The sequence below is a fragment of the Sciurus carolinensis genome, chromosome 18 (genome assembly GCF_902686445.1).
Source record: "Sciurus carolinensis chromosome 18, mSciCar1.2, whole genome shotgun sequence".
Lineage (NCBI taxonomy): Eukaryota > Metazoa > Chordata > Mammalia > Rodentia > Sciuridae > Sciurus > Sciurus carolinensis.
In genome coordinates this window covers 14,412,077-14,431,684 of record NC_062230.1, presented here as the reverse complement: position 1 = coordinate 14,431,684, position 19,608 = coordinate 14,412,077, and the positions used below count along the sequence as shown (strand labels likewise).

Here is a 19,608-nt window from a genome sequence, read left to right as displayed (position 1 = left end):
CTAGGGTACAATCTGGGAAGAAATGGTTGCTGTCTCCAAGAGGTGATTCTGAGATCAGGATGGGAACCCTGCCCAAAGGCCACCATTCTGCTCTATTTTCAACACATCAGCACCCAGGAGGGTCTCTAAAGTGGCTGCTGCTTCTTGGTGGAGGGAGGGACATTAAGTTAAGTCCTCTCTCACATTTCCACTCCAGCCTGGAGGAAGGCATGGGTACAGAGGTTGTACTGCCAGTGACAGCTCACCCAGTCACCACCTGCTAAGCACAGCCAGTCCCCTGAGCTGGGAAACAACTGCTCCTCAGAAAAAGAAGCCCAGCTGGAGTGTGCAGTCCAGAAGTTTGCCCCCTGGACAGCCAGTTCATCACTCTGAAGTGGTCCTCAGTAACCACCCTAAGGAGGAGGCCACTGCAAAGCAGAGTGATGAACCTCCAAAGGGATGAGCAGAGCTACATGTCAGGGCTGGAAGGTCCAGGGTAGCTACATGGCCACTGACAGCTAAGTGCTGAGCCAACTGTGCCTTCACTCTAGAGAGAGAGAAGGCAGGGCAGCCCATGATGTGGGGAATTCAGCATTTGAGATGTAAAACTGTGCCCTTAGCCCCAAAGCCTCATGGAAGTCAGAAGCAGTGCTTATCTAGAAGCAGTGCAGGCAGTTCCTGCTACCTGAGTGCATGGAGGAGTGCCAACCCCCATTAAGGGGGTTCCTGCCACCCTAAACCCTGTTCTGGTTGGGGAGCAACCCCAGCCCAACTTCCCTTGCAGGAAGATGGCACCAGGGCCTGGTAAGCCATGACTGTGCCCACATGCTTCCCACTGGCTCTGAAACTTGACCAGAATCAATGAGGTGCCTCCTCCCCAGAACAGAAGGTGAGATGTGAGGGTCTGCAGATAACTTTGTGCCTGCTGGATACAGGATAATGAAACCTGCTTAGAAGCAGCAACATTCCACGAACAGGAAGGTCCCTATGGAAAGGGCCCTCCCCACCATACAGCTGCCCCCAATCTGGAGGCTCCCTGTCCTTGCAAGACTTGCATGTGCAGGTTACCCTGGCAGGGGCTCTCTGGAGCTGAGGGGCAGCCAACACAGGCAAACCCATGGCCCCATGCTCCCTGGTGGAGGGAAAGCCCACACATGCAAGGATCAGAGCAACACCAAGACTGCAGAGCAGGCCTGGAGGGCGAGATGTGCCCAGGAGGAGCTGCTGGCAGGGCTTGGGCAGGAAGGCAAACAACTCTGGAAGAGCTGGTAGGGTAGGCTCTTCAGAGAAAGGGAGCTTCTCCAAAACTCCTGCGGCAGGCAGGGGCCATGCCTGCCCTATCTGCTGGCCGCTCTGCCCCCCGAGGGAGCTCAGGACAGCGACGGTGAGGGGCCTATGGGTTTGAGCAGCACAGCAGAAGCAGAAGTGCTGAAGGCTGACACAGCATGAACTAATAGTTGGAAAAGAGCTGAGCAGAGGAGCCACCACAGAGATGCAAAAAGTTTACAAAACACAAAGCACTGTGTACCTAGAACCAGTGAGGGCAAGACCCTCCCCTATGTGGAATTACTCCCACGTTTTTTAAAGATAAATTAACCAATTTTTTCTTTTTGTGATTATAGACTAAATCTTTTGCGTTTTGTGGGGTAGAATCCATAGGGGTTCTTTCTGCTTCAAATCTAAAGCACACACTTCTCCTCCTCTCCCTCCCCTGAGTTCAATACGGGCTGTAAACAAGCAACCTGCCAGCAACAAACTACAAACACCTCGTGCATCTGCCAAAGGGACACACACCAGGCATACACCGAACAGAGGGGCAAGACTCTCTAATTGGAGGGAAGGACAGGGAGGCCAACATGGGGAACAGGCAACATGGGGCGTCCATACTGCAAAGACTGCATGTTCCCACATCAGTCCATGGGTCACACAATTCCAGCAGAGTTGCTACACAACTTGGAAGCTGACTCTGAAATTTACTTGAAAGAGAAAACATGAGGGTGCCTAGGGAATTCTGCAAAAGAAACCCACAGAAAGGCCTCTCAGAATCAGACACCACACACGGCACAGGGCTCTGCCAACTCAGAACCTGTGTCCTGGAGCACAGACAAAAACAGGCTATAGTGTTCCTTCCACATTGGGACTTTTCTTCTGCTTTTTTGGAGGTGAGTGGGGATCCACCTATCTTTTATGGCTAGGGGCCAGAAATTAAGCTACTGGAAATTTATTTTTCTGGGTTAGGGCATCAACTTTCAGGCTACTGTTTCTAAAGTGCAGATGACCCTTGAAAGGTGATAGCATTTGGATCTTTGCTGACCAGATGGGAAGGGACAGAGGAGCCTAGACAGTCTGCCTCCTAAATGTCCACATCTAGTCAGTCAGTAAACACTTCAAATGGTCAGTTGCCTGCCTGGCCCTGACCAGTGCTGGAGGCCAAGATCCCTAGATCCCCCATTTCTGTGGACTTCACTGGACACTTGCAGGTGGGATCGTGTGGCTGTGGACAGGGTCACCTGGGACTGAGCCTCAGCATACATAAACATGGGCATGTCACAGTCCTCACTGAGCCTCTTCCCTCCTCAGAATAACTGGAACCACAATTTGACCAGCTCACAGGTTTGCTGGGATGTCATCGTGAACAAGCCACACAAAGCATTGAACGTGTGCTTGGAACAAAATGCGCAGCAGCAAACACTTGTGTATGTTAAGGTCACCAGGCCTAGAACTATGTGACAATGAGTTGATGTGGTGGTGATGACAATCACCTGTCCCCACAAAGGCAGCCTGAAAAGAGCGTATCGCATGAAGAAAAGAGGGATGGTGAAGTGCATCTTCACCTGAGGGGGACAACTGGGCTCTGACGACTCAGCACATTCCAAGAGAAGGGACAGCACAGGAGTCACATGAAGCGTGAGAAGAGGGCTGCTCAGAGCTGACAAGGGGTTGGGGGTCAGTGAAAGAGTGAGAAGAGGGAGAGTGTATGGGCACGCCCTTGCCAGGTGCCAAGGAGTCGGGAGAAGACATAGGGTGGTCCACACTCAGGATGAGACGGGAACATGCCAGGCTGTTCCCAACCCACATGCTGATGAATCTCACCCTGGGTGGTAGTCTCAGGAGGGATTTCTGGGATGGTGATGAGGTCCTGAAGTGTGACCAGTGCCCTCAAGGAAGGGGCCGCGGGTTTGATCACCACTCTCAACACACTAAGCAACAGCGGGAAGCAGAGAGGAGCTTCACCAGACACTAAACCTTGGACATTCAGCTCTTCAGAGCTGTGCCATTTCTTTGAGCCACCCAATGTGTGGCATTTTGTTATAGCAGGGAGAGAGTCCTGAGACACAGTCACAGCCTCCCTGAACCCTCAGAATGAGACCCAGAAGAGACATTTGGTAATGACTAAATTAGGTAAGTTTTAGCCTGAATGCAAGAGGTGCCTAAATTAAATCTGTGTCCGCCTTGGTTTCCAAGAGTCCTCCCTCGAATGGAGGAGCCTCGTCGCCATGTGCCCTTGGGAATAAGGCAGAAGTCAGGTGTAACAGGCGCAGGAAGAGAGCTCTGCACCAGCTCCATGGGGCCCACTGAGGACCAGGCTCTGGTCTCCCCCAGGAACACTGCACTAAGAGGCCTAGGTCTTTTGAAACACACACACGAGGCTTGCCAGACTTACAAGGAACCCATCTTTTCTCCCTCCAAGTTGGGGATGAGGCAGCAAAAGTTAAGGAAGCAAAGTGCCTGTCACACAGCAGGGAGACTACGCCTATGAGGATGTGAAAGGCTCCGGGGTATAAAGTCAGCCAAATCAAGGACGGGAGGGAGGCCAGTGGAAAGAGGCCAGGGACTCAGGCTTCAGACCTTTCCCCAGACCTGCTTGGGACATACTTTGTGTGGCATAAAGTGAACTGGCTGCCCAGACCAGGGGACAGTCCCTAGCCTTCAAAGTCACCCCTCCGTCCCTGCAGGTAGTTCTCCTCCCAAGTCTGCCCCACATCAATTTCCTCCAGGCTGGTGCCCAGTCACATGGTAGGACCAGTGCACAGAGTAACTGGCTCTGTAGTCTCCCTACCAGGAAGGGCTCACAGTCGCTTGCTGGACAGCAAGGGCCAAGCTAAAGGCAGCAAGAGCAGACTTGTGATGGGCAGATAACAGTGACTAGCACTGAAGAACCAGCTTGCTTCTGCTCCATGACCCAGCCTGGCATCAGCACCAAGGACAGAGCACCAGCAAAGCCACCTGGGGTGGGCCCAGCCCTTCCTTGCATGCAGCCCACAGCAAGAAGCCTGAGGCTCCAAGAGACTCAGTGGACTCCAGAGACCGCACACTCCTACACACAAGGGCCTCAAAGTCCAGGTCCTTCACACAGGCACAGGGCTGCCCAGATGGGGTTCCAGATGCAGGACCCTCTGTAGAGAACTCACCACCCAGGGCAAGCAGCCTCCATACATGATGGTGACTGTGATGCTGCCCATTGTGGAGGGAAAGGAAGAGGGTGGCAGGGGAGGTCTGGCTGAGCCCTGGCTCTGCCGCAGCCATGGCACTTTCTTGGGACAGACTGACCCACGCAGGGCTCCCCAGGGAGCGAGGAGCAGGGGCCAAGGAAGAACCCCATTGGGGGAAAATGGGAACTGAGGGAAATGGCTGCTTATTTACATCAAACTATGAGGGGTGTCGTGCCTTTTAAACCAGAAAATAAACTCTCAATTCTCACTCTCTCAAGTACATAAAATATTTGAGAACTTTTTATACTTGTAATCAAAACTCTCATCTCTTCAGCCACTGCTAGCCATGTCTAATTAGTACGAGGTGTGTTAGTGACAGGACTGTGGCCCGGGACTTCTTTCCCTGTGATATTAATTGCACTTAAAGAAAAAGCATGAACTGTACTTATGTTCACTAATTAGCATGGTTTGCTGGTTAATAATGGGAAGTCAAACTGCCTTTGTCTTGTCATCTGCAATTAGCTCGGGATGTTTAAAGTTCTCCTTTTCCTCCTGGCAGGCACACTGAGAGAAGCTGCAGACAGGAGGTGGGGATGGGACCCCCACAGCCTTGGACACCTTGTGTGAGGAGTTCTCCAGACAGCCCACCTGACCCCATTGTTGAGGGTCCAAGGTGCCAGATAGCACCCCAAAGGCCATCTCTGCCATAGGGTGTGGGGACTTCAGGGGCAGAGTTGGTGGTCCCAGCTCTTGCGGTCCCACAGTGAACTCTGGCTGCCTTTATCCATGCCTGTCTCTGGATGAAGAGCTGGTATGGTGGGTTTGGCACTAGCATTTTGGTATGATTTTACTTATAATCCCAGGAAAGAATGGCTCTGGTTTAGTCAAGGAAGTGAGACCCAGAGAGAGGGTATTTGGCTATGGCTGCAAACCTAAGGCAAGCAGGATGGTGGGGGGGCTTGAGGTCAACAGCTCTGGCCCCCAGTCCCACTGTGGTCCCCATGGGCCTCTGCTTGGCACGTCTCTCCCTAGAGCCTCCTCTGAAGGGCACTGCACAAAGCAGGAGGGACCAGAGCCAGCCAGACATGTCAACCTCATCCCCCGGGAGCCAGTACAGAAGGGACCACAAGTAAGAACAAAAGGACAAGGCTGGGAACACAACACAAAAGGAGCAGAGCAAGCCAGAGGCAAATGGACCCGGCAGTGCAGAAAGCAGGAGGGTGGAGACAGCATCTCACATAGCCTCACCGAGAGGGGCCTGGAGGAGGAAGGACATAGCACAACCTGTGCGTGGATCACCCAGGCGGCCTGGGCAATATGGTGGCCACCTGCTACACGTGGCTACTTAAAGTAAATAAAACTGAAAAATCAATTTGAATTGCAATTGAACTAGCCATAGTAACACTCAAGACCAGAGCCTCCCATGACAGCCGGCACAGATAAAGCAAGTTCCCATGGGAAACTGCTCCATGGGATGGTGTTGCCTCGCCTGGGGTCTATGGCCAAGGGGGAAAACCCCTACATTGGCTCAGTGAGGACAGAAGGTCCCTGCTGGACAGGAGCCTGAGGCCAGTCACAAAGCCCACAGGAAACAGTGGCAGGGTCAGGATCTGAACACAGATAGCCAGGTCCTGGGTCCCCATTCCCCGCCACAGCCTCACCAAGGGCAGCATGAGGGCTTACTTAGCAGCAGGCATCCCTTGGCCCTGGGTGTGCTGGTGGGAAGGACAGAAGCTCACAGTCAACCAGGTAAGAGCTGCCTTCTGTACCCCTGGTCCCCAGGCACTGCCATGTCTTATTTTCCTTTTAACTGGAAAGGAGAAGAGAGAAGTGAAATAAACAAGAAGAAATAGGCTAAAGATTGGGCAATCAGAGGCAGAGATAGAAACCTGCTCCCAACATAAGCCTGAAGGAAACCCACACAAGGAACCAGTACCCTGTCCATGGCATCAGAGGGATATGCAGGGACATGCCCAGGGATGAGCCTACAGCATCTGACCAACTCTGCAGGGTGGAAGCAACTACATTTTATCCAAAGCTTCTGCTGGGCCTGTCCCTAAGGCCCCAGCAACCTCTGGGTGGACCCCTGAATGAAGGTAAAATCACTTCTCTTCCCAGTCCCCCAAATCCTCGGTCCAGCACTGTAGAGAACCAGGTATCAGCACCTCATAGCTCCCAGGATTTGGCAGGGGATAGAAGCCAGGGGTGCTCTATCATTGAGGGGCATTCCTAGCCCTTTTTGAGACAAGGTCTCACTCAGTTGCTGAAGCTGGCCTTGAACTTGTGATCCTCCTGCCTCAGTCTCCTGAGAAGCTGGAATTACAGATGTACACCAGTGCACCTGGCTTCCCAGGAATTTGAAGAAAGGAACAGAAACCTGCGGGCAGAGATGAGAAGTGCTGAGCCGGCAGCTCTGCCCACTAAGTGCACCCCACAGCCCCAGACAGAATACAGGGCCCCTGTGAGGCCAGGGCCACCGGGCTGCCCATGACCATCCTGGCCTGAGGGCCCAAGGCCAGCTTCTGCCTTCTCAACTCCTGAGAAGAGGCCCAAGGTTAGTAGTTTCTCCAAAGCCACATGGAGACAGGGGAGGGCAGGGGTCAAGGTCAAGGCACCCCTGCTCCTGAGGAAAAGTTGGGGGTCCAAATTCAAGGGCAGCAATTGGCGACCAGCCAGTTGCTTAGTCATAAAGTCACAGGCCTGGCATGTGCTTAGCACAACTCATTTCTAATTCCTCTTGGCCTCGTGTACATTATGAAAACAAGGCCCTGGGGCTCATTTCAATTCAGGTCAACACCAAGGAAACCATGCATGTTGACACACAGAACATCAGGGTCTCCCTGGGGCTCAGCAAATGGATGCACAGTCCTCAAAGAACACCCACCCCCACCTCAACCCTGGCTTCCCCAAAGTCAACAGGAAACAGGCCCTTGTTGAACTGCCTGGAGGACCCAGTTATTGAGGACAAAGTGTGGAATGTCCACAGGCTAGAGAAGAGCGGGTGGAGCTGCCCACCATGGTGCTAAAACCTGGTGTACCAGAAGCGACAGCAGGAAGGAGACTCTGCAAACTGTGGGGTGTGGGTCACTGGCAGCCAGAGTGGGGAGGATGCTGCAGACTGTGAACCATGGTGCACCAGCAGCCAGAGAGGGTTGGAGGGGGCTGCAGAAGAGGTCGAAAGGACGAGGCTCCAGAGGCCACGCTGTGCTGGTGCCTGCCACCTGCCTCCTTACTGGCGCCCTGACATGGTAGTCCTGCAGCCTGCACCCCAGCCCAGCACACAGCAGTGTGCTATTTCACCATCCATGGGGCAGGGAGTCCTCCCAGGTCCCCTTGTTGTCCCTCTACAGTTGATCTCCTGGGTCCTCAGGGCTATCACCGGCATGCTGCTGCCCACATTCGCATCCAGAAAATCAGCCCTGCCTGCCCTGGATGGCACACCTGGGGACCTCCGAGGGAAGGCCGGCTCCAGAGCCAAAGGCGCCCTGCTCCTCTCACAGCTTCGCCAGCAGGGTCTGAGAAGCAGCCCCTCTCCCTGGAAACATTTCCTTCTCCAGGACTTGAAACAGAAGTGCCCTCCCTGGAGCCCTGGCTCACAGCTGCTGCCCAGATCAGATGCCAGGAAGGAGGAATACCCTGAAACAGGCTCAGTTCATGTCTTCTCTCCATCTTCACACTTGCTCCAGGACACCACCCAGAGCACAGGACTCCACTGAGACCTGGTCGCAGGTCCTCAAGTTCTCCACAGAGCATGGGCCATCTTTCCAACAGCCAAAGCCAGTCCCTGCTTGCCGTGGCCTCTACAATCACCCTCCCACCATCCTCATCCCTTGCCTCTTAGCCCCCGGCCCCCCTTCCTTTCCCTGCAGTCCTGCCTTGGCTAGCAGCTCATATCTTGCTGTTTATTCTCTATGAATTCACAGTTGGAACCCCCCCAAAGTGAGCCAGGAGGGCAGAAGTCTGTGCTGCTCCCTGCTGCATCCCCAGAGAGGACAAGACTGTCCTTCAGTACTTGCTGAGTGGACAACGAATGCGCCAAGACTCACATTTCCAGCCCTGTTCAGTCCCATATCTGTGCTTCCGCCCAGCCAGAGACTCAACCAGACCTCCCAGGGGCCAACCCCACCTGTGCTGCTAGGGCCAGCTGGGGCCCAGCCCCCAATGCAGTCCCTCGTAGCTCACCTGAGCACCTCTGGCATCGCACACCCTTCAGCCCCTGCTGCACACGTGGGGCAGTGGAGGACACCTATGCAGCCCTGCAGTTTGTTACTGGCAGAACTGGGACTCGCTTTCTATCACATGACCCTTCCATTCTCCACACCATGTCCAACAACAGGGAAGGACTCATTCCTGATAGGAAGGGGACAGGAGACCCAGGACTCAAGGCAGTAAACTGTGGGCTGCCCTCTGCTACCCAGTGACACCTGAGCACCATTTCAGGACTCACCATGTCAGCTCTCTGCTTCTGGCCTCCCAGTTCCTCCAGGGCCTGCGTCAACTGAGCCTGCAAGACAAGACCAAGAGGGTCAGAGGCTGTGTGTGAGCACTCCCTTCCTGGGGCTGCAGGAAGGCACCCTCCCTGCACCTCCATTGCAGACTCTCCTTCCACTGAAGCGTCAGGAGCTGGGCAGCAGGCAGCAGACCAGGTCAGTCAAGGTTAGTTGCAAGACAGGTTAGGGTTCCAGACAGGCTACGGTCCCTGTTTGGTGAAGGGAACTGATTGGACAGTCCAGTAACATTACAACCCAAAGTCTGTCCCAAATTCTGCTGCTTGATCATGGGTGGAGATAGGAGGCACTTGGGATGGGATGCCTCCTCGTTGATGGAGGAAAGCATCCACCTCCCCCTGAAAGGTACACATTCTGGAGGAGCTGACTGAGGTGGCTGTACTGACGGGCCACATGCCACACAAACCTGAAGCTCTGACACAGCCAGCTCTGAGTGTTACCTAGAAAGGGCATGCAAAGAAGCACAGGAGGTCCTAACCATGTGAGCCAAGGGTGACTATGTTGGACCTGAGCATTGGCAGCCTCCTCCTGACCAAGAGCCTATGAGCACCAAAGCACCACGTCTGCCAGAGCCATGGGGCTGATGTCACCAGCTCAGATTCCAGCTAAGAGCAGCATCCTTGAGGCTGTCTGGAACCTGCTAGAACAATCCAGCAACAGGAAGTTGGCTATGTGAGACCCAGCAGCAGCTCCCAAGGCTGCCTGGGAAGAAGCACAGACCAACTCCAGAGCAGCAGCATAGGGACCCAGTCCCATGGGCATGGTTGGCCTCCAGAGACACACGTGGCCTCCTCACTGGCCACGTCATCAGATCTGAGTAAGATCACACTTACTCCATAGGCTCTGTCTAGACTGCGGGTAAGGGAACATCCCCTGCCCTGAAGCGACCATAAGGGCTCCATCTCTAAATCCACCACAAAGTGAGTCAACCACATACGAACATATTAGCAGAGAATATGGTCATCTTCACAGAGCCAGGGAGAAAGCCCAGCCCAGAGAGGCACAGACTGCTTCCGCTGGGAGCTCTGCAAGACACTAGAGGAACCACCCTTCAACTTGACTCCTGGGAAGTCCCCTTCAGGGGCAGCACCAACTGGATGTCCTCCTCCAGGATCCCTCAGCCAGAGGCACGTGCTGACACAGAGGGCAGCCAAGCACCTGTGGAAGCTCCCAGCACGGTGACTCCTGACTGCCATTAGTCACCTCTTCACAATCCTGAGAAAGAAGGAAATACTGAAGCCTAGAAACAAGTCCCACCCCAAGTCTGACCACTGGTCAGTGACCAGGGCAGGTAAGTTGCAGGGCCAAAACCCTGGGCCTGCTCTCGGATGCACAACCTTCCACTCTGCCAGAGGAAGACGCCACTGAATCCTGGGCAAGGGAAGCAGAGCAGATGCTGACGCCCCCACCACACTCCAAACACCTACAAAGCAGTAAGAAAACATAAGCTACACGACAGAAAAGTGGGCAAGATGCAGACTTCCCAGAACAGGAAACATACGTCCGCACACACACAGGAAGGTAATTAACATGGGCAGTAATGAGGAAAATGCAAATGAGGACCAACAATGAGATGAAACACAAAAACCGCAAAAATTAAGAACTCCTAGTTGCAACACCGGGAATGGAAAGGACAGAAATCGACGGAGTCTGGTCTGTGTGGACGGGGGATGTAAGTACTTAGGAAGACAATTTGGTATTCCCTTAAAGTTCAAATCTGCACCACCTATAAGTCAGTCATTCCACCCCTAGATACATATTCACAGAAACGATGACATATGCTTTGGCCACCCCTACCTCTGTCCACTGGCCGCTGAAGAATGGTGAGCTGCTTTCTCTGACTGTAGTGTCTGCATCTGAGAGACAACAGGGCGGCGCTGGGACTCCACCAGTGCCTGCTCAAATGCCAGCACCAGCAGACGCCCAGGGAGCTCCCCCAAATTAACACACCTGTTCCACTGATCCTGCCAACTCCAGACAGCCGTGCCTTGTAGGACAATCAACCAGAACAAAACACCTGTGTGCATGCCATGCACATACATGATGACCACTGGGGACATGTCACATCTCATGGCTCAGTCAAGCAGCTCTGGCAAAGAGGCCTCCTGAGTATGTGGCCTGGGCAAGCAGCAGGCTGGAGGTGCCTACTGGGGGGAAGGACACCTGGGCCCATCCTGGCCCTGTCAGTCACCACCTCCACATCTGGACATTGGACTCCTTCTGAGGTCCCAGATCTTGTTCACCTGAGACCTGAGCAACAGGTTCAAGACCATCACCCCAACAGCCCTGTAGCGTCTCTGCAATAAAGACCCCCTCATCTTGGACAAACAGCAGCAGTTGTCAGGAGAGGACAGATAGGGTGAGGCTCCTTCTGGTCATGAGCAGAGACTCTGGCAAAGGCTGCTCCCAATGCAGTCGGGTGACAACAGAGACAATGGGAGCAGGTTCAGCTGCCACACTATCTCCTCCATGCTCTTGTGGGGCATCAGTGTGGCTTCTTCCTGCTACCTCTTCAGTGACCTCGGGAAACAGAGCCGGCCACACAGCCCATCTGCTGCTGCCTTCTCCTTAAAACTTCCTTCTAGAACCAGGCTGCCTTCTAAGCAGAAAAACTCCACCAAGGTATCTTCCCAACCAGCTGTTTCCCGAATGCCACAGCTGACCTGCACATCTGAGCCAGCGGCCTGGTGTTGGTCATCTGTTATGTCCATTCCACTCATGCTGAGAAAGCTCCTGCTCTGCCCAAGATGTCACCACCGTGAAGAAAGCTAGACCTGTCATTAAGGCTGCAACTAGGGGAGGATGGGGCTCCAGAGTAGGGTGCTGGAGCCCCCACAGCAGCCTGTTTAGTCTCTGGAAAGGTGGACAATGCGGGTGAGAGGTGCCTACTGAGGGGAAAGAGACCTGGGCCCAGGCCACATTGTCCCCAATCTCAGGGTCAATGTGACTGGGCTGGTCTCAGTGTGAAGGGGTTGTCTCTAGGACCACGTGGTAAAGGTGGCACACTGCCAGTACAGCATCCCCCACAGAAACACACGTGGCCAGCAGGGCCCTGGATGGGATGCTGCGTGTGCTCGGACACGAGCCCTAGACACACACATCATTTGTGACACGTGGATGCTGTGCCAAGACCTCAACCGGGCTATTTTTATCCTCTAGTGTGAAGTGGCTCCTGATGATCTCGCACCCCTGCCAGCACACAGCAAGCCCAGGACGTGGCAAGAAAACCTGCAGGAGGACGCAAGCCAGGATAGGACAGCGCAAAGCCCTGATGGGGGCTGGCAATAGCTTCTACCCAATCACGAGATGGCTGGCTGGGAGGATCTGAAAGCGGAGTAAGCCCAATGAGGAGTCTGTAGCCCAAGTGGGCAGATCCCCCTCAAGGTCACAGTTAACACGGGAGGGGCTTGATGAGACCCAAGCCACAGGCTACCCACTTTCCGAGGCTAGCTTACACAGACCTGTGACAATGTGTGACAAGCCAGCAGTCCTGAGAGGTCTTTCTGGGCCACAGAATGAGGTCTCCTTGGAGGCTGAATGCCTTCTCTGCCAGGCAGTGGCCTTGGGGGTATGACCATGGGTGCAGGGACTGGAGGACAGCTTCTACTGGCTGCAGAGCAAGCTGACCCACAAGCAGGCAGCTGCTGTGGCCAGGTGTGCACTCTGCAGAGCCTGGTTAGGGCGCAGGCTGCCAGTTTAGAAGCTTAGTGGGCAGGAGTGGGCTTTGCTGAGGTGGAGGACGTGACCCCTGCCCTGGAATGCCCTAGCGCATTCGGCTCACTGTAAGCGATTCTGCAGGGCACTGGGTCCCAGGTGTGGGCCTGGGTTAGCTCCCCACATTACCAGGCATTTGTCAGAAGCTCAGGGTCGCAGGCCCCAGTCCACATGAACTGAATCAGAGATGCTGAGGGAGGGCCTCGTGTTCTGGCAAGCCTAGTAGGGATGCTGATGCAGGCTCAAGTCTGAGAGCTGCCGCCGGAAAGACTGAATTTAAAGCTGCACAACCAGAGTTCAAATTCTAATGTTTCTTCCTGTCAACAATGTCATCTTCAACAAATGGCAATTTCCACAAGTTCTGATGAGCTGAGCCTGCAGAACCTTATTTTTCCATCTATAAGATGGGCATACCATCCCCCACATCATGGGGCTGTTTTGAGAACTGAAAAGAACATACGTGAGAACTTGGCAGTCCAACACACAGCAGACAGGTGTCCTTGCTGAAAGGCGGTGTGGAGAATCACCCTCCACCTGTGGGGCAGGACTAGCCACCGTGAGGAGACCGCCTGCTCCCACAGGCCTCACCTCCTGGCACGGGCCTCTGCCACAGCAGGCACTGGAGCCTTCCGCTACATGCTGAGGACCAGCCCTTCCACCCCAAGTTCACGGGTGTGATCCAACACAGAGGCCGCCCTCAGCCCAGAGTTCAGGTGTTATTTTCCGGACTCGCCCTCTTAATGCTTCCAGGTTTCCCATAGTGCTGCCTCCCTGCTCTCACGGTGCAATCTTCTCAAGTTCTTCACACGGCAGAGCAGTCAATAAACACACTCACAAGAAAGGAAAGCACTCCGAGAGGGCAGTGCCGTCTGAGCCCCACAGAAGTAATGGGGAGGAAAGGAAGAGATGGAATGTCTGTTTTTCCTAAGCTGGACGTCAGAAATTACTCCAGATCCCTGCAATCTGAAATTGGGATATTTCCACACACCACGCCGAAGCCAGCAGCACTGTAATCTGTTTTAATTAAATAAACTAGAAACGCAGATCAGGCCGATGAGTGGAATGAAGGTGTCACAAACTTATATTTATAGCTCCATCGACAGAGGACTCATGACATCTGCTACCAACTTCTGCAGCTGCTTTATAAATGGAATAAATAAAATCCGTGCAGAACGGCACCAACCTCACCAGAGACGGCTCCTGGGATTCTCCCAGCTCGACATTTCCAGTTTGTTTTACTGAAATGTTTTTACCCGCATTAGAGCTGACTAAGGCCGAGGGGAGCACTAGAAGAGGGGAACCGAATTCCCCGTGGCGGCCAGGCCTGGAGCCTGGCCCTACCCATCTGTGAACATGCGCCCTGTGCCCTGTGCTCTCGCACAGGCCCCAAGGGCACACTGCTGGGCACAAGCCAATAAAAAAGCCTGCTGACCCCAGATTACAGCAAAGAGGAGCTTGGGGTGAGAGATGGGGTGGGAAGAGCAGAACAATCAGACAGATCTGAGAACAGAAAGAAGGAAGGAAGGGAAGACGGGAAACAAATGAAGAAATGAGATGGGTCAGCTGGGGCAGAGGCGGAGAGTGGGAGGGGGCAGCAGCCCCACACCCACAGGACCCCTGAACCCCCCAGTCAGTGGCATCCTTCCACCTGCTGCCCGGAGCCCACCGCTCAGACCACGATACTGGGGGGGTACACACATCTCGTTCCTTGCCTGAGGATCTGGCTACCCAATCAGATCCCTGCAGCAGTAGGGAGTGTCCCCACAGGCACCTCAGCCACCCTCTGGTTCTTTATGACAACTGAACACCACCGGAGATGTGAGGCCTCATTTACAAGCTGCCCTACACCCTGGAAGAAGTTTGAGTCTCAGTCACAAGTGATGCTCACCCATCTGAGAGGCCCTGAGGCCCTTTGAGTGAGTTCCATAAAGTCACAAGACTTCACTGTGCATCAGTACAGGACCCTCAACCAACACGCTCCTGAAAGGCAGCCTGGAACAACTTTTAAAGCGCTCCAGGGTGGGTGGTTTCCAGAGCTTAGAATTTGTGAAATTTTACTATTCCATAAACAATTGAAAAACCCACCCAGCAAAGCCTCCAAGGGAACTAGCTCTGCCACCTGCAGCCAAGGTCAGTGTCCAGTTGCTCTGAAGTGCCAGGCGAAGTTGAGCTGGACTCTCAGGACTACAGAGTCCCCTGCTGCCCAGCAGTGCAACCTGAGCAGGCAGCTCAAGTAGCACAAACACCCCCACACTGCCCCCACCTCAGTGCCCATGTCCCTAGGGCAGGGCCTGGTGAGAGGTGCAGCACTCGGACCCAGGACAGGGACCAGGTGTGTCTGAAGCACAGCCCGCAGGGCAAGGCAGCATAGGGATGGTGAGGAGCAGGAAAGTCTGCCTCAACCACCCTCCTCCACCACAGGTCTAGGTGTCCTCACTGTGACAGGCTCACCCCTACCTCACATGGATGGCAAGAAATTAAAGGAGATTAGGCCACAGGATGGTACCCACAGGTCAGACACTCAGGAAGTGGCAGGTGATGTCCATCATCTTGATTAACAGGATCAGCATGATGGAGACATCAGACCTTAGCAAATGGGCTCAGGGTCCAGGTTGCCAGATGACCTGCCCAGAGGCACACTTCCTAAGAGTCAGGCTGGAAATGGCAAGGTTCTGACTGTGGATCCCCGACTGGGCTGAGTACTGGTTCTCTGGACCAGAGTGTGGGTGGGCTGGCAGCAGATCACAAGGAAGAGTAACTTATAACCCCACAACTGGTTTGCTCTGGGCCTCTGGCTGGGTCCTTGTCAGTTCAGGATTCTACTCAGTTTCCCTGGTAACAGGACCCAGAACACCCCAGAGGTTCTGCCACAGCAGCCTTGGCACCAGAAGTCAGAACCCTGTGGAGAGTAAGCTCAGCCCTGACCCCACAACCCACAACCTCATCTGAAGTGGGCAGGGGTTTCTGTGGCCACAGGGCAACTCCATGGTACATGGGAGCCCGTGAGGCTTGGACCCACCAAAGAAGCTTCCCACCTTCAGGTGGACTCAGCCATTACAGCCTGCACCACATAGACACCTTCTGGGTTCTCCATTTCTCCTGTGTGGGAAACCAGCAGTCGTCCTTACCATGGCTGGAGAGAGGACCCAGGTCAGACTTCTGCCCCACGGCCCTCCTCACCAGGCCCACATCAACCACCAGACCTCACAGAACATCAGGGCCTTGTCATAGCAAGTGGTTGCTGAGATGTGGACACAACCCTGAGTCTTCTGACTAGCACCCCATCCCCAAGACTGGCCTTAACTGGGGGAAGAGGAGACACGGCCACTTCAGGCGGAGTCTTGCCTCAACTCTCACTAGGACCCCACACCTTCCACCAGGCTCTTCCTCTTCCTTGTTAATGTGCTTACTGGTGTACCCTGTTGTGGTCATATTCTCCTGAAGTCTAACCTGTGCCATGTCTGTGGGGATGACCAAGCATAGGGGCTCCCTAGGCAAATGCACGGGCCTGGGACTTCCCCAAAAGTCACTGTGGCCTGCTAGTGACCCCCAGCTAGTCTCCCACTGAGGGCTGCCTGCAGCAGGAACAGGAGGACACAGGCTCTGCCAGGCCAGTGGAGCTGCAGAGGGCAACACTCCCTTCCCAAGCCCTGCAGGGAAAAGGGCCAGCGTTAAAGGCTGGAACATGGGGTAGGGGACAGAGAACGTCTAAGAGGCCCTTCCTCTGAGGACACTGTTTCCGAGCTGCCTAGGGAGCCACGCTTGAAACCAAGCTCAGAAGTGCCCCTACAACCTGGTTTGTGCTTACAGGGAGCGACGTGTGCATCCCTGGAGGAGGCCGCTGGCTGGAAGGTGCAGGAACCAGCATTTCACCTGCGTGCCCCAGTTCTTCACTACCACATCAGGTTTCCACTAAAAATGCACCACCCTTAACAAATTATAGGAAAACAACTGACCGCCTGTGCATTTCTCTGCACGTGGTACTTCTGCGACATTACCAGTATTGGGAGAAGTCCCTCAGTTTCCAGGCCCTTGCTCAGTCAGCATCCACACCTGGTCTAACCCCTAGCCTGCATCTGGACAATCTATCCCTCTATAGGATAAGCTGTGTCACCACACTCACCTCACTGTGAGTGAAAGCAGATCACTCAGGAAATTAGGGAGTTCTCAAGCTCACACCCCATTTGGTCCTAAATTACCTCAGAGCAACTACTCCACACAAGTGGCCGTAGCCAGCATAGAACCGTTGGGTGCCTTTTAGGAGCAATGCTGTGCTAGGCAGAGATACCCTCTGGCCTCACTGGGACTCTGGGATCCCACACCCACCTCCCACAGGACAGAGCCCAGGTGGCTCCTCCTCAGCTTCCCCAAGTGTCCCCAGAGCAGCTCCTCCCTCCGCAAGCATAGGCTCTGGGCACTTCACTCCCTCTGCCCAGCAGTGGGCTGCAACCTGTCTCCCACCTCAATGGACAAGGAACTCCATAGCACCTGACTCAGCACAGCCACAAGGGTCAGGTCCATGGAAAGATGAAAAGTGGGGTCAGGGGAGAGGCAGCCTTCTCCCCAGCAAGGCTCCCAGTCAGGGCTGGGAAAGACACAAGGGGTCTTCTGGGTTGACCAGGAGGAAAAACCAAGGCTGAGGAGAAACCCCCTCAACAGACATAGCTGAGGACTCTCAGACCTGCCCCAGGCCCAGAAGCAGGCCACCAGGCTGCCGCTGCTGCCACCTGGTGGAGGCAGGAGGCCCCCAGTTTCCCACCTCAGTGGATCTAGTCTGGGCGGGACTCATACAGGCACCCAGGATGTCTTCCCAGCCGATACTCAATCTAACCACTGCTGCATTCCCAAGGGCTGGGGCTGCCACTGCACCATGCTTTGCTGCCCCTCCCAAGCAGCAGCATGGCCCCCAGGGAAGGTTCTACAAGAGGAGGCTGCCCTCTACCACACAGAACTTTGAAAGAGATGAGGTGCCAAGCCAGAACATTTGGCCACCTCAAACACTAGAGCAGGTGGCACTTCTGCTGACTCTAGGCAACAGGTGGCAACTGATGGACTTGGACAGGAGGGCCAAGAGGTCCAGAGTACTGCCTGTGGTTCTCCCCCAACATAGCCATGGGCTGCTGCAGCCCAGGCCCAGAGGAGCAAGGCTAGCAAGAGGTCAGATTGCTTCTGGGGGCCCACAGGGCTGTGTGCTGAAGGAAACAGTCATGTCAAAGATCCCAGGTAAGGGATAGGGAGCAGCTCCTAAGACCCCACTCCACACCTGAAGTGGCCCCCATGAACCCACAGTGATGGAAGGAACAGCTGGCGTAGGTGACGGCAAACTGCACTCTAGCTGGGCCTCTGATCCATCTGTCAAATCTCTCATCTGTCAGGAGACAGATGAGCAAGGGCCAACCTGCCCTTTAATGTCCCATGATGGGAGGAGAAGGGTCTCCTGAAACACACCCATGAGCTGGGTGATGGCTGAGAACCACCAAGCTGCGCCAGGGAGTACAGTGAGCACATCTGATCAGTGAGTGTGGAGATCACAACTGGGGCCATGACACAGAACTCTGGAACACACGGCACTGGCTGTGCCCAAATGCTGGGCTCATAATGACCTGTGCAGAGCATGTGGCCAGCACAGATGGGGATCTCTCAGTGTGAGAAATGCTAGAGATGACAGAAGGTGTCAGAGGAGCCTTCCCTGCATATCTCTCTTCATTAGCATTTCGTATGGAGCCTAATGCGTGGAAAGAGGATGGCTATTAACGCACTCATGTCCACGATGGCTTTACTCCTGGCTTCAATCTGTGCCGCTAAGGATGGAGAGCCCTGCTCCTGGGCACAGACACCGAAGCAGCAGAATGAGCTCCCCGCCAATGGGGTCTGGAGGTCAGTACAGAACCAGAGGTCTTCCTCACATGTAGTTCACTCTGCTGAAGAGTGCCAGTTAGGGCTGTTCCCAGGCAGGGACACAGTACAGGCCCCCAGGGTGCCTGTTGGGACCCCAGCATAAGCAAGAGGCTGAAAGGCTGCAGCCTCCCGCTATGGAGCTGGCAAAAATGGCCACATGGAATACCCTGAGCATTCCCTGCACCCCCTCACATACTGGGTGATCTGCCAGCCACCTTCCCCATCTCCCTGAATATGCCAGACTCCAGGGGAACCAAGGCGGTCCAAGATCATTCCCTCACACGAACCTCCTCACAACACAGCACCTCCTAACCTGCTAAACAGATTAGGTTGTTTATTAGACATCTCTCTCATCTAGCAGCTCAGCTCCAAAGGGGCAGGAACTCTGTTGAATGCTCCCTGGAAGGAGACAGGCCCAGTGGGAAGCAACTGTGGTCACACAGGAAACCTGGCTCTCCCATGCTAGACCCAGGCCATCTGCCCAGCTGGGACATCAGCGATGATCCCCAAACACTGGCTAAATGAGGAATGCAGACAGTGAACTGCAAGGTGTGATGGGCCACACCGACACCTCTCATCTGCATTTCCATCACACCATGGGTCAGGGCCCAGCATGATGACGGTGACCACCAAAACCAAAGGACAACACAGAAGCTTGGATCTGGGGCCTCTGAGAGTAGCAGTGCACTGCTACAGAGCAAGTGCTGTGGCCTCCAGGTCTGCCACTGTCCCATACCAGCTCAGTATCCTGTGTACAACCCTGGGCCACTCTTGGCCTCGGCATCCTCCCCAAGAAAATCAGGATAACAACAGCACATGCTTCTGGGGGTGGGAGTAAAGCACAGAGCAGGGCTGGCAATGTTGGCCAACTTGGTTGTGGTGGTTTTCCTATCCAAGAGGAAAAAGGCACTGCACCACGCCCACAAGGGCTGTGTGCCCCTGCAGGGGAGTGGAGCAAACCCCTCCTCCACTCTGCTGGTGAGACAGGCATTTCTCCCTCAGGGTGGGATGGTTTGCTGGGAAGCCATGTCCAGGCACACAATGGTGCATCCTCAAGCTCCAGGCTTATCAAGCAG

The 19,608-nt window shown here is 54.5% G+C and overlaps 1 protein-coding gene across 4 annotated transcripts in view; it reads right to left on the bottom strand.

Annotated features, from left to right (window-relative positions):
• The window catches only part of Mad1l1 (mitotic arrest deficient 1 like 1), a 343,584-nt gene that overhangs the window by 148,511 nt on the left and 175,465 nt on the right, over positions 1-19,608 (bottom strand). For all 4 annotated transcript variants that reach the window (XM_047533482.1, XM_047533484.1, XM_047533483.1 and 1 more), the window contains one exon: positions 8,860-8,916. In XM_047533482.1, the coding sequence (XP_047389438.1) occupies positions 8,860-8,916 (57 nt within the window). The remainder of the gene's footprint in view (positions 1-8,859; positions 8,917-19,608) is intronic.